Source organism: Microtus pennsylvanicus, chromosome 4 (assembly GCF_037038515.1).
Source record: "Microtus pennsylvanicus isolate mMicPen1 chromosome 4, mMicPen1.hap1, whole genome shotgun sequence".
NCBI lineage: Eukaryota > Metazoa > Chordata > Mammalia > Rodentia > Cricetidae > Microtus > Microtus pennsylvanicus.
In genome coordinates, this window is record NC_134582.1 from 79,487,577 (window position 1) to 79,503,088 (window position 15,512).

At 43.1% G+C, this 15,512-nt stretch overlaps 1 protein-coding gene across 8 annotated transcripts in view; it reads right to left on the bottom strand.

The window, feature by feature from the left end:
- Simc1 (SUMO interacting motifs containing 1) overlaps positions 1-15,512 on the bottom strand; it is a 36,034-nt gene that overhangs the window by 2,771 nt on the left and 17,751 nt on the right. For 7 of the 8 annotated variants that reach the window (XM_075969587.1, XM_075969593.1, XM_075969592.1 and 4 more), the window contains 5 exons: positions 10,288-10,442; positions 6,695-6,847; positions 4,389-4,517; positions 2,365-2,521; positions 2,132-2,216 (listed from right to left, as the gene is read on the bottom strand). In XM_075969587.1, coding sequence (XP_075825702.1) covers positions 2,132-2,216; positions 2,365-2,521; positions 4,389-4,517; positions 6,695-6,847; positions 10,288-10,442 — 679 coding nt within the window. The remainder of the gene's footprint in view (positions 1-2,131; positions 2,217-2,364; positions 2,522-4,388; positions 4,518-6,694; positions 6,848-10,287; positions 10,443-15,512) is intronic. The other variant, XM_075969591.1, reaches the window with a different exon arrangement.

The following is a 15,512-nucleotide window of genomic DNA, read 5'->3' on the forward strand; positions in this document are numbered from 1 at the left end:
CCCTGGATGCTGGGCTGTGATAGGTGTAAATGAAATGAGCCCTTGCCTCTCCAAGTTGCTATTGGTCATAGAGTTCTATCCCAGCAATAGAAACCTTGATCAGGGCAGCCATCAGTCTGGGTTTGTGGGGTCCTTCCTTGAGATCAGAACAAGGTCACAGGCTGTGGGAAGAACAGCATGAGGCTGTGTTCTCCATCCAATGTGTCCAGGGGAAATGCCCCATTTCTCCTGTGATGTTACTGTTTTCTGTCAGGTGTGGTGGTGTATTCCTGCAAATCTAGTGCCTAGGAGCCTGAGGCGGGAAAACTAAATTCAGTTCAAGCTGGGATACACAGGTTCCAGACCATGTTGAAATACAAAAACAAAGCCGGGCAATGGTGGTGCATACCTTTAATTCCAGCACTTAGGGAGGCAGAGGCAGGTGGATCTTTGTGAGCTTGGGGCCAGCCTGATATACAGAGCGAGTTCCAGGACAGGCTCCAAAGCTACACAGAGAAACCCTGTCTCAAAACGAAACAAAATAAAACACGCCCTCCCCCCCCAAACAAAGTCCGAAAGAAAAAAAAATCTATGTACTTAGTACTTTGATTTAAACAATTTTAGTGACAAGGTCTCCTATATCACAGGCTGGCCTTAACTTGCTAAGCAGCCAAACCTTGAATTTCCGGTTCTGCCTCCATCTGACTGCTAGTTGAGGCTGTGCTAGGACTGAACCCAGGATTCCATGAATGCTTGGAAAGCACTCAACCAACTGAGCTATAGTCCCAAACTTCCTAATTATTTATTAACTTGCCAGTTCTTCAGCTTTACCAGGGTTCTCATTAATTAATCCCTGCCTAATAAAATCATTCTCACTTGATGAAGTTATTCGACTATGATCCTTGCTAACATGTGCAGTCTGCATGTTACCCGGTCTAACTTTCCCAGCAACTCTGAACGGCACTGTTTCATAGACTTTAAGATTCCCTCTCAGCAGTACTGGGGATCGAACCCAGGGACTCACACATTCAAAGCAAATGCTCTTACCCTGAGCTACAACCCGATCCACTTTAAGGCCACTCACATCTTGTTGCAGACATGCTCTGTATTTGTGCTTTACTGACAGCTGTTTGTAATGTTGCTAATCTGTGAACAACTGACTCAACAAATGTGCTCTGAGAAGCCAGGGTTCTCATGATATGATGGCTTTTGCTTACCTACACAACTTCCTCACTGGGAGGACCACTGTATTACCACCAGCTGTAAAAAAGTAAGGACGTTTCCTAATCACCACAGTGATCCAGCTGTGCTCTCTATAGTTATAAACAAGGAATAGTGCTTTAAATTTTTATTTTGTTATTATTATTATTATTATTTTGGGACAGGGTTTCCCTGTAGCTTTGGAGCTTGTCCTGGAACTAGCTCTTGTAGACCAGGCTGGCCTTGAACTCACATAAAGGTGTGTGCTGCCACTGCCTGGCTATTATTGGTTTTTTGAGATAGGGTTTCACTGTGTAGCCCTGGCTGTCTTAGACAACTCACTCTGTAGACCAGGCTGGCCTCTAGTTCACAGAGATCCATCCGCTTCTGCCTCCTGCGTGCTGAATTAAAGGAGTGTGTCACCACCACCCGGCTTCTTGCTTCTGTTTTTAAAACGTTTTAAAAATTGCTTATTTTTATTTTATGTGTGGGTGTTTTGTTTGCATCTCTGTCTGTTGACCACATATGTGCTGTTCCTAGAGGACAGAAGAGGGCATCGGGTTACCACATGGGTTCTGGGAATCAAACCTGGGCCCTCTATAGGAGCAACAAGTGCTCGTAATCATTAAGCCATCTTTCCAGCTTATATAATAATAATAATTATTATTATTATTTTGGTTTTTCGAAACAGGGTTTCTCTGTAGCTTTGGTGCCTGTCCCAGAACTAGCTCTTTATTATTTTTGAGACACATTTTTACTATGTAGCCTTCAATTCTTCATCCTTCTGCCTCAGCTTCCTGGGTGCTGGAATTAGAGGCCAGCGTCACCACACTGGCCTAGAACAATGCATTACTTAGGTGAACAAGTGAGAATTATCTGACAAGCTGTCCTTTTTGATAATGTCCACTGTGAGACTTCTCACAGGGCCTGCTTGTGAGCAAGTGCCCCTTACCTCTCAGCACATGCTGATAACTGGACAACAGGAACTGCAGATGCTCAACCAGCTCATCCCATGTCTGCCACTGGGTTTTATCTGACTGCAGAGATAGTAAAAGCAGCAGGTAATGAATGCTTGCCCAGTTAGAGGTCCCAGTTACAGCATAGTTTCCAAAGCTCTTCCATGATGGCCAAACAGCAGGAAGGAAAGATGCTCTGGGCGAAGAGCTGAAGCAGAAAGGCAAGTACCTGACACTTGAGCAGCGATGTTGAGTTGTTCAGAAAGTAGAGGGCCTGGGCCAGAGACAAGGGGAGGCGGGTGGGCGTCTCACAGCTGTGGAGAAAGATGATCTCTAACACCTTGCAGCGCAGAAGGTGGCTTTCCATAGTAGTGAAGAACATCTCCCTGTATGGAGAAGAGGGAGTTAGGTAGAAGTACACTCAAAGACTCTACGGTTTGCCCTGGATGCTCCGACATGTAATGGAGGTCTACAAAAACACAGGCTGCAGACAGAAATGGATTTGTTGATGAAGTAATAACTTACAGGACGAGGGAACAGCCTGACATCTGAAAAAGACAGAGGCAGGTATCCTGGTGCACATCCAGGGAGGAGGCAGGAGGATCATGAGCTTGAGGCCTGTGCTTCAGAATGCTGTCTGCCACTGAGACGGACCCCAGACTTTAAGTTTCTGAGTTTTTCATCAGAGATGATATATTCAAGGGAAACAGAATATCTTTAAAAGACATAAAGTACTTAGTAATTAGGAACTGTATTAAAAAATGGTGAAATAAAACAAAATTAAGATAAATAAAACAATGTAGCAAGCCTGGCATGGTTTTAAACCTAGCACTTGAGTCAGAGTCAGGAGGATTTCTGTGAGTTCGAGGCCAGCCTGGTCTACAAAGTTAGTTACAGGACAGCCAGGGCTGTTACACACAGAAACCCTGTCTTAAGCCCTCATCCCACTCCCTAAAAATCAACAAACAATGTAGGTAGGTTGATTCTCTTGCCTCAGGCTTGAGTGCTGAGATCACAGGCTTCAAACAACCAGGCCCAACTCTCATTTACTAGAAGTTTCCTTATATATTTAGCTACATAATGTTCCATCATGTTCAGGTATCATAATAAGTATTCAAATCCCTTGTATGGATGTTTGGGTTGTTTCCAATATTTTACAATTGTAAACATCATTGTAGTGAATATCCTCATGCACATGTTTCATTATTATCCCAGCACTCAGGAGGCAAAGGCCAGCAGATCTCTGAGTTCGAGGAGAGCCTGATCTCTAGGAATACACAGAGAAACCAAAACCAAACTAAACCAAACCAAACTAAACAAACAAACAAGCAAAAAAGGTAAACTCTGGCATGCACACGTGGTTCTGTCAGACACTGCCAAATACTCCTACATTTCTAAGGTTTGCATCATTTTTGCATTCTCATCAGGAATTAATAAACACCTGTTTTCTTGAAACCTTCTTTTTTGAGACGGGGTTTCTCTGTGTAACAGTCCTAGCTGTTCTGGAAGTCTTTTTGTAGACCAGGCAGGCCTCTAACTCAAGAGATCCGCCTGCCTCTGCCTCTAAAATGCTGGGATTAAAGGTGTGTGCCACCACCGCCTGGCTTTTCAAAACCTCTTTAATAGAGAATTTATTGATCCTATTATTTTTTTTCCCTATTTGGATATGTAAGAAATGGTACCTCATTTTACTTTCTAAAAACGACGACATTGAACATCATAGGCGAAGACAATTACTGACTGTTATGTGCTACCAACAAGCCACTGGAAAATGACAGGTCAGGCATTTGTCAGGACTCATGAATACCACCTATGTAAAGCTGCATAGTTATAAAAATAACTGCAAATTATACCAGAATTAATAATGAATAAAAGTAAAAGGTACTTCATGCATCTGCTAGTATAATTTGGGTGGGTGGCTAATTTACCCCTTCTGAGAAAATTAGTGTTAGTGTTGATTCAATCAAATCAATATGGTAGGGACATTCAGATTCTCTTGATAGCGTCTACTTCTTCCCAAGGAAGTTGCTTTGACTGCACTTCGATTGTTTGGGAACCTACTCCTTTCATCTCAAAGACATAAATAGTCCCCCTACTCCTTTCTTCCTTTTTCAATTAGTTTGTGATTTTTCTCTCTGTAAATTCTGTTTCTGGCAGGCAGAAATAAAAAAGCTAGTAAAAAGTTACTTCTTAGTTCTCTTTTTAATGGAGAAATCAACCAAAACCAAAACAAACTGATTAAACCAGACCCACCTTTGACTCCTCTCAGGGATGTCCAGCACAAACCCAAACATCATCTCAGCTATTTTATTGGAGCTGCAGGTAGGAGTCCTGTCCACCTCTACAGCAATGGACAACATCCTCTGAAGCTGACACACGATCCTGGATCCAGAGCACAGGATAGAAACAAGTGAGCGGAAAGACTTGGTGACAGGCTTTCTGAAACTGGAGGTCCCCACCAACGTATACCAAGACCAGACGGCTGGGTGTGGAGGTGCAATCAGAAAGCAGAAGTGGGCAGGCCTCTATGAGTTCAAAGCCAACCTGGTCTACATAGTGAATTTCAGGCCAGTCAGAGTTACATGGTGAGATTCTGTGGCAAACAAAACAAAACAAACAAGCAAACAGCAACAACACAACAAAAGAACAGAGACTATTAGAGGGTCAGCAAAAACCCCCAGGCCAAGGAGAGTAATAAATTATTAGCTTGCTCTCATTGAGCAATTCATCTACTTGAATCCTTTTGCCAGATCATATGTGAACCTTTCAGAATTTGAGGGTGAACTACATAAGCAAAATGCTTTCCAAATTAAAACCAGAATCACACAAGCCCAAGGGTCTAGAGAACTTTAAAGACACTAACTTCTTGGTTTTGTAAATGAAGAAACAGGTCCAAAATGACTAACTTTATTTTAATTTCTTTGTTATAGGAGAAGACAGGCATCTGCCATTTAATTTTTTTTAAGATTTATTTATTTATTATGTATACAGTATTCTCAGTATTCTGTCTGCATGTACACCTGCATGCCAGAAGAGGGCACCAGATGGTTGTGAGTCACCACATAGTTGCTGGGAATTGAACTCAGGACCTTTGGAAGAGCAGGCAGTGCTCTTAACCACTGAGCCATCTCTCCAGCCCCTGCCATTTAATTTTTTAAAAATGTAAACTACTTAATTACTTTTATGTTTGAATATTTTTCGGGTAAGTATGACTATGCACTACGTGCATGTCTGGTGTCCTCAAAGGTCAAGAGGGCTCTAGATCCCATGCAACTAAAGTTACAAATGGTTGTGAGCCACCATGTAGGTGCTGGGAATAAATTGAACCTGGAGCTGGGCGGTGGTGGCGCACGCCTTTAATCCCAGCACTTGGGAGGCAGAGGCAGGCGGATCTCTGTGAGTTCGAGACCAGCCTGGTCTACAAGAGCTAGCTCCAGGACTGGCTCCAAAACCACAGAGAAACCCTGTCTCGAAAAAACCAAAAAAAAAAAAAAAATTGAACCTGGGTTCTCAGGAAGAACAGCCAGTGCTCTTAACTGCTGAGTCACTTCATTTCTGTAGCCCTACCACGTAATTTTTCTATTCCTAGTTTCTTTCTTTTTTTTTTTTTTTTTGGTTTTTCGAGATAGGGTTTCTCTGTAGCTTTGGTGCCTGTTCTGGAACTAGCTCTTGTAGATCAGGCTGGCCTCGAACTCCCAGAGATCTGCGCGCCCCTGCCTCCCGAGTGCTGGGATTAAAGGTGTGTGCCACCACCGCCTGGCTATTCCTAGTTTCTTTACAACACAGCAGTTCTTACTAAAACAAGTTTCAGAATGTTCACTGATGGTCCTTAACCTCTCTCCCATCAGACATGAATATGGGAGAGAGGCAGAGACAGCTGGAAAGCTGGGCAACACTTCAGAAGGGAAAGTCTGGTTCGACAGCAGCGATTTAAACACATCTTATTTGATGGAAAGGCATTATTTTCAGAAACAACCGCAGCCAGGGACAAACAATGGACAGGGTGGGCAGGTTCCGGCTCTGCAATGATGCATTTGTAAGTCACTGTGTTGTCTGTGTCCACAGCTAACCAACATGAGGACCATTTGTTAGAGTTTGGAGAAAACAACAGGGCATCTGGCCAGGGGGTATGAGATGGGTCAGAGTTAGAACTCAAAGGGCAGGAAGGCTAATCGAGGTAAGCCTTTGAGCAGCGACATGGGATGGGGGTGTCCCCAAAGGGGGCAGCTGCCCAGAATATCGGACAAAGTAGGCTCAGGACTTCAGTTAGGGAGCTGGAAAGAGGGGAAGTGACACTCTGAAAGGGAACTAACTGGAAGGCTAGCAGTGAGGGCCTGTAAGGAGGAGTCCTCCTTGTCTGCTGGTAGAATCCAGGTCCTAGAGCACACGACATAGGGATTCTACCATAATTATATTCCAAGTCTAGACTAAGTCTTTAATGAGAATTAGGCTGTTACAAGAGCTGGTAATCTGGGGCAAGCTGATCTTTGAGACTGGTCCTATTCTTTAAATATCAAATCCTTGCAGCCCTGGAAGACAACTTTGTGCTTGCTCCTTACAGCTGGTTGGTGTTCCTGGTCAGGTTAGGCTGGGGAGACAGATGGCCACTGCTAGCTTTCAAGACTCCTGTTCCTGAAGAGGTCTGAGTTCCACCTGGGGGTTGTGTTAATTCATTTTCAGTCACCGTTTTGACCAGCCACTTGATGACATCTCTGGAATACAGAAAAGTAAGAAAGGAAAGGTTTGCACTATTGTTTTACCTACAGTGTCCAGACCTGCATACTTACGCTGGGCTCCCAAACCAGGAGACTCCTCCAAACAGAGTCAAGGACCTCTAGGTTATTTTTTAAATTTTTTATTTTTTGTTTTTCGATCCAGGGTTTCTCTGTATAGCTCTGGCTGTCCTCAAATTCACAAATATCCACCTGCCCCTGCATCCAGAATGCTGGGATTAACGGTGTGCACCACCATTGCCTGGTTATTTTCAATATTTAAATAAGTCTAATGAAAATCACACATTTAGCTGCAGTCTGGTTATAAAAGCAAGCTGAAATATAAACATTTTTCTTTTTTCTTTTGTGGTACTGGAGACTGAGCCTAGGTCCTTGTGCATGCATGTTAGCCAAGTATTCTATCCCTAGGCTGTCCCTCTAGCCCTCAACACTTTTCCAGAAGCTATGTATTAGTTACATTTCACCATAGTGTGGCAAATCCCTGACAGAAATACCTTAAGGGAGGAAGGATTTAGTTCAGCTCACAGTTTTAGAGGGTTCTGTCAATGGCACTTGGACTTGTGCAGTCATGGAGAACACCCTGGGAGGGAAGCATGGAGCAGAGGCTGTTCTTCACTTCTTAGTGGATAAAAATCAGAGAAAAGAGGCTGTAGGAAGTGGCCAGTATGAGCTGTAATGCCCAGGACAGCTGCACCCTGTGACCTATTTCCTCCAAGTAGGCCAACACCTCTAAATACTATCAGTGTATTGTGAATTCATAAAGGAACTGACACATTCATTAGGGCAGAACCCCAAGATCTAACCATCTCTGGAAATATCATCACACACCACTGAGGTGTGCTTTACTAATCCAGTCAACTGGACAGACAAAAGTGGCTACGTAAGTTATAATTACAGAAAAGCTCTTCTGGGGCAAAGATGACTTTCTGAGCAACAATACTACCTAACTAGGTAGAAATCAGGACTAGATGGCCAGGTAGGTCTTCACCAGCTCTCCACTATCATGTACCATCTATGAAGGTAAGAACTAGGGCTGGAGGATGTGCAGTGCAGACACTATATAGGGCTTAGACTCTATCAGTAAGGCAAAACATTGTTAAGATATATTTTGTTGTTTTTCGAGACAGGGTTTCTCTGTATAGCCCCAGCTGTTCTGAAATACTCTTTGTAGACCAGGCTGTACCTGAACTCATGGAGATCTGCCTGCCTCTACCTTCCACTTGCTTAAAGGCGTGCACCACCACCAACTAGTCCTAAAATTTATTTTGATGATTACTGACTATTTAAATAACCAATATAAAAAAGTTGTATTGAGCTGGGTGGTGGTAGGACACACCTTTAATCCCGGCACTTGGGACGCAGAGGCAGAAGGATCTCTTTGAGTTCAAAGACAGCCTGATCTACAGAGTAAGTTCCAGGACAGCCAAGACTACACTGAAAAATCCTGTCTTGAAAACTCAAAAAAACAAAACAAAAAAATTGTATTGAATACACACACTTAATTGTTTCCCTCCTAAAACCACAGTAATACTAGAGAAAATAAAATTGTAAATACTGATTTGGGTGGGACACAAACCTTTAATCCCAGCCCTTGGGAGACAGAGGCAGGATGATCTTATGAGTTTGAAGGCAGCCTGGGTTACACAGTGAGTTTCAGGCAGTCAGGGCTACATAGAGACCATGTTTCAAGGAATCAGAGACCTAAATATCCAAAACAATTTGATGGAGGAAGGTCATTGGTTAAAATAAAAGGAACTGCTTTGGCCCATTTCATTGGTTAGGACATAGGTAGGTGGAGTAAACAGAACAGAATGCCGGGAGGAAGAGGAAGTGAGCTCAGACACGACAGCTCTCCTCTCCGGAGCAGACACTTCAGAGAGACGTCATGCTCCCCGTTCCAGGGAAGATGCACGCTATGAAGCTCCGACCCAGGATGGACTTAGGCTAGAATCTTCCCGGTAAGACCGGTGCTATACAGATGATAAGAAACGGGCTAGTCCAGGTGCGAGAGTTAGCCTAGAAGAGGCTAGATAGGAATGGGCCAAAGCAGTGTTTAAAAGAATACAGTGTCTGTGTAATTATTTCGGGGCATAAGCTAGCCGGGCAGGCGGCTGGGGGTTGGGAACGCAGCCCTGCCGCTCCTATTACTACAACAATTCCACTCCTCTGCCAAAGGCAACTAACTTGGGGAAAACAGATGTTATGCACAAAATCAGAGAAAATTATCAAATCAGATGTTTGGGCTCTAGCCCCTTTCTTTTGTTTTTGTTTTTCTATAAATTATTACTGATGAAATTTAGACAGCTCTTTATTTTTTACCTTATGTGTATGTTTATTTTACCTATATGTATGTCTGTGTATCATGTATATGCCTGGTGCCCATGGAAACTCGAAGGTGGTGTCCTATCTTCTAGAACTGAGTTACTTATGGTTTGGAATTGCCATGTGTATATTGGGAACCGAACCTAGGTCCTCTAGAAGACTAGCCAATGCTCTTAACCATTGAGTCATAGCTCCAGTACTGCTTCTGATTTCTAAAGATTTATTTATTTATGGTTATAAGTGCTCTATTTGCATGTATGCCTGCATGACAGAAGAAAGCATCAGATCCTACTACTGTCAGCCACAATTCCCACAACCTAGGAATTGAACCCAGGTCCTTTAGAAGAGCAGCCAGTGTTTTTAACCACTGAGCCATCTCTCCAGCCCTGCTTCTGATTTCTAGACACTTCTGACAGCTAGAAGACAATTTCTTCAAAGTTCTGCACAAAATTTATTTCTAAATATCTAAAATAATTAGCCTACTTATTAGTCAATACATGAGAAAAAAGAAGAGATTTTTCAGACATGTGAGTTCTCAGAATTTTACTTTACAAATAATCTTCAGAACAAGGGAGTAATCCCCGCTACTTAGCCACATAGTTTAGTTCTTTTGATTTCCACAGTTTTTGGTATTTATCCCTTTTCCAATATTTAGCAATGAGGACAATCTCATTCTCTTGTAGTCTCTGGGTTCATCATCAATGACTGATTGAAAACACCCAGCAGATCAGTGTGTCAGGAGAGCACTTTTCTAGCAGTCCGATCTATTGATGAATCCAGATCTAAGTGGACTGTTGAGAGATGGCAAAACTGGAAGGGGAGGCCCTAGCTGGAAAAGTGATCACTGGGGTCTGCACGCTGCGCTGGCCCCTTCCTTTACTCCTTTGCTTCCTGGCTGCCACGAGCTGAATAGCTCTGCTCCTGCCATGACAGACTGAAAACCTCCAAAACTGTGAGCTTAAAATAAGTCTTCTTTCCTTGAACTGTCTTTTCCACACAGTTGTCAGCGATGAACTGACGACCACACTGGCCTTTACTCGTTACACACCTACAGTCCCGACTCTCGGCATACTAGAGCTCTAACAGCTGATTATTACCTGACGTTGTGAGGCTGTTTGTCACATGAAAGAACGGTGTTTGCGATGGATTGCTGTAGGTGCTGCCGCTGCTTCCTCAAGGTCTGCTGGAAGTCATCTTCCAGGGTCTGCACTACGTAACGCAGAAAGAGGACTCGTCCAGGCAGAGTTTGGCCCTGAGGAAGAGCAAATAAGCAGTCATGCTTGTTTCTCAGTCCCTTGAATGACAGGAAACCATGGGCTGTCATAACCAAAAGTCCAACGAAAGGCCATGAGCCAGTAGGTTTGCCTGTATCAAAGAGAGATTGGTGGGAGACAGCAGGTATTCTGAGTCTATAGAATCCACCATAGATTCTACCATACTCTACCAACTGTTTTCCAAAGTGGCCGTACCATCTGTGTTCTCACAGTAATGACAGACTCACTTATTCTTCACCTTCTTGCCTAAAAATGTGTACAAAAGAGATACTATATTAAATTCTATCTTAGCCCCTTTAAATTAGTGTTACAGTTTGAATGTGTGTCCTCTACAGGCTTATGTTCCAAAGAGGACAGCTCAGCTGGTGCTAAGTCACTGAGAGTATGCCTTTAAAGGATACGTCTTGATCCAGCTCCCTTTCTCCCTGCTTTGTGAATGCTGTAACTGATGACTTATCTCCACTGCCACACCTTTCTACTGGACTGTCTGACTCACTAGTTTGGAACAGAGCCAGCCAGCCATGGTTGGAATCTCTGAAACCAAGAGCCCAAATAAATCTGTCCTTTAAAATTCTTTCAAGTAGTGGTCACTGTGAGGAAAATTCTGATACAAGGATCAGCTTACCCATAATCATGCACAAGGATACAAAAGTTGGTCATTCTGCAAAACTGAGATCCAGAGGGGGGATACACTCTTCAGAGGAATGTCCTAGAATGTCTCTAGTATCCAACTTCCTCCAACCAGTACCAATTTCCTCTAATGTCATCAACCATGAACCCGCCAATGGAGTAAAAGCCCTCATTCAGTCACCACGCCCCCCCCCCTTTTTCCCTTCTGAGACAGGGTCTCTGCGTAATCCTGGCTGTCATGGAGCTCACTCTGTACACCAGGCTAGCCTTGAACTCAGAGATCCACCTGCCTTTGCTACTCTCCCCTGACAAGTACTGGCACTAAAGGTGTGCACCACCTCTGCCCTCTATTCAGTCACCTTTTTAAGGGCTAAATCTACAAGCTGGGAACAAAGCCTTTAACACATGAGCATTTATAGGACCACTGGAGGTGGTATATATATTTTATCATTTTTGATCATACAGTTGTTTAATCTCTAATGATCCCTCCCTCCCTCCCTCCTTCTCTCTAGGTTTCTCTGTATAACTGTGTAACAGCCCTGGCTGTCCTAGAACTCCCTTTGTAGAGCAGAATGACCTTAAACTCTTCCACCTGAGTGCTAGAATTAAAGGTGTGTGCCACCACTCCCAGCTCCTTTATCCTAAAGTTTTCAAATGTTCTGTTAATTCACTAGTGTGGGATTTTTCCAGCTTTTTTATGTAAGCATTTAGTGCTATAAACTTGCCTCTTAACACTGCTTTCATTGTGTCCCATAAATTTGGGCATGTTGTGTGGTCATTTTCATTGAATTTTAGGAAGTCTTTAATTTCCCCCTTTATTTCTTCCTTGACCCATTGATGATTCAGGTGAGCATTGTTTAATTTCCATTTGTTTGTGGGTTTTCTGGAATTAGTATTGCTGATGACTTCTAGTTTTAAAGCATGGTGATCTAATAAGGTACATTGGGTTATTCCAATTTTTTTTGTATTTGTTGAGGTTTGTTTTGTTACCGAGTATGTGGTCAATTTTTGAGAAGGTTCCATGAGGTGCTGAGAAGAAGGTATATTCTTTTCTGTTTGGATGGAATATTCTATAAATGTCTGTTAAGTCCATTTGAGTCATAACATCTGTTAGTTCTTATTTCTCTGTTCATTTTTTGTCTGACTGACCTGTTCAGTGGTGAGAGGAGAGTGTTGAAGTCTCCCACTATTAGTGTGTGGGGTTTAATATATGATTTAAGCTTTAGAAGTGTTTCTTTGACATATGAGGGTGCCCTTTTATTTGGGGCATAGATGTTCACTATTGAAATTTCCTCTTGATGGATTTTTCCTGTGACTAATATGAAATGTCCTTCTTTGTCTCTTTTGACTGATTTTAGCTTGAAGTCTATTTTGTTAGATATTAGGATAGATACACCCACTTGTTTCTTAGGTCCATTTGATTGGTAGATTTCTTCCCAACCTTTTACTCTGAGGCGATGTCTGTCTTTAAGGCTTGAGATGCATTTCTTGTATGCAGACGAGGGATGGATTCTGTTTTCGTATCCAATCTGTTAGCCTGTGCCTTTTTATGGGTGAGTTGAGTCCATTTACATTAAGGGATATTAATGACCAGCGACTGCTATCCCCTGTTAATTTAGTTTTCATCGTTGGTGATTTGTATGCAGACAAGGGATGGATTCTGTTTTCATATCCAATCTGTTAGCCTGTGCCTTTTTATGGGTGAGTTGAGTCCATTTACATTAAGGGATATTAATGACCAGTGATTGCTATCTCCTGTTAATTTAGTTTTCATCGTTGGTGATGTTAATTTGTGCATTTTTTTCTTCTTCAGGATCTTACCTTTTCTACTCACCTTTTCCTCTAATAGGTGTGGTTGGGGCTGTCTGAGATTCTGTTGAATAATTTTCTAGGTGCCAGTGAATCCAAAGCTCAGATGGTTGTTCCTCAGGGTACAGTCAGTGTCACAGTTCTAGTTACCCCGTTGGTTATTCTTGTTCCTGGAGGTAGCTCAGTGCTCCTGTGCTTTGGTCTGCTCCCTTGGAGTTTGCTGTCTAAGCCTACTTTGGCCTAGGCTGCTGGCTTTGATCTGTTTCTGTAAATCTTGATCTGGATCTCTTCCTGCAGAAGTCTCTGGCTTGGAGTTGGACTTGTTCTGGTAGAGATCGCTGACTCTAGATCTGGTCGCTGGGTCAATCCTGATCTGCCCATGTCCTGGGACTGGGTTTGCTCCTGGCTTCTGCTCCTGGTGGAGCTTGTTCTGTGTCTCAGGTAACTGGTTCAGTCCCACTCCAGTTCTGCTGGAGGTCGCAGACTCTGAGTCAGGTCGTTGGCTCAATCTTGGTCTGCCAGTGTCCCAGGACTGGGTTGGCTTCCAGGGCTGGATTTGCTCCTGGCTTCTGCTCTCCCAACTCCTTTAATGATCTCCTATGTTTATTTCCTTTTTCATCTCTTATTTATTTAAATATTTTGTTCTTTCCCTTAACTCTAGCTAACAGCTTTATTTATTTTTAGTTTTTGGAAAATGAACTCTTGGGTTGTGATCTTTTTTGAGAGTTACATATTTGAAGAAAGTAGCTTTTCTACTATGTACAGATTGAATTTATTTAAGGTAAGACATTTAGCAATTAGCATGGCTTGAAATTCTGGACCTGTCCTCTTTCCAGTAATACTCGCTTTAGGCATGTACATGTACTGCCCCTATTCTGTTTTCTTTTGTATATGTGGGTGCATGCACTTGCAGGGAGGGCAGAGGAAGACATCAGGTGCCTTGCTCTATCACTTTGTCTTATCCCCATGGTCTCTCTCTCACTAACTTAGAAGCAGGCTGATGGCATACAAGCTCAAGAAAATCCTCTTGTTTCTGCCCCACAGTGCCAGGGGTTACAGGTATGTATAGCCACACCCATCTTTTTACATGGATGTAGGGGATTTGAACTCAGGTACTCACGCTTGCACAGAAGATGCTGAGCTATCTTCCCAGCCTCCTGCATGATAGTTAAGCTTTTTGGGCTGGGTGGTGGCGGCACATGCCTTTGATCTAAGCATTTAAGAGGTAAAAGCAGACACATTTCTGAGTTTGAGGTCAGTCTGGTCTATGGAACGAGTTCCAGGACAGCCAATGGAATACAGAGAAACCTTGTCTCAAACCAAACCAAACCAAAACCAAAACTTATTGTTTAAATATTAATTATATTTACATGTATATGCATGTGCACATGTTCATGTAATATACACATGTGTGGAAGGCAGAGGACAACTTATCAAAGTCAGTTCTCTCCTTCTGCCATGTGAGTCCAGCAGATTAAACCCAGGCTGGTAGGCTTGACACCTAGTTTCTTTACCTGGTGAGCCATCATGCTGGTCCTCATATATCATACTTTTATTTTTTTTAAAGATTTATTTATTATATATACAGTGTTCTGCCTGCAGACCAGGAGGACACAAGATCTCATTACAGATGGTTGTGAGTCACTGTGTGGTTGCTGGGAATTGAACTTTGGATCTTTGGAAAAGTAGCCACATGAGTCAACTCTCCAGTCCCTATACCATACTTTTAAATGTATATTTAGCATGCCATGATCTGCATGTGGCAGTTAAAGGTCAGAGGATAACTTAAGAATCCCATCTCTCCTTCCATTTTGTTGAAACAGGTTCTCTGTTTCTTGCTTTTCAAGACAGGGTTTGTGTTCCTGGCTGTCCTGGAACTCTCTTTGTAGACTATGCTGGCCTCGAACTCACAGGAATCCACCTGCCTCTACCTCCTGAGTGCTGGGATTAAAGGCATGCGCCACCACGCCCAGCCTGTAACAGGTTGTCTCTAGTTTGTCTGCTTTACTGTTTATTCCAGCACACCTACCTAACCTGCCGTCTCTTGGGGGATGCTGTCTCCAACTCACTACGCTCACTATAAGAGTGCTGGGATTACACATTTGTAAACCATAGTGAGTTTTCTAACATAGGCTCTGGGGACCAAACCCAGGATGTCACAATTTTACCTACTGAACTATCTTGCTAGCCTTCATGTACTTTTGTTTTGTTTCTAGACAGGGTTTCTCTGTGTAACAGTCCTGGCTGTCCTAGAACTTGCTCTGTAGACCAGGCAGGCCTTGAACTCGCAGAGATCCGCCTGCCTCTACCTCCTGAGTGCTGGGATTAAAGATGTGCACCACCACTGCCTGGCTATGTACTGTACTTTTAACTGTCTTATTTTCCCAAGTGGCTTGATTCTCAGACCTCTCTTGCTTCCCCCTGGTGTCTGTCTATTGAACTGTAGACACTATTGGTAGTTTCAACCGGACATTATGGCCTGTTTTCAAACCATTCTATTGTTTTTGCCCATGTTCTGATGCAGGCAGGTCAAAAGTTAATCTCTTGAGTAGCTCCCCGACAAACTGACACACTTGGGGTATGGCAAGTCTGTCTCTAAGAAGGAGCTG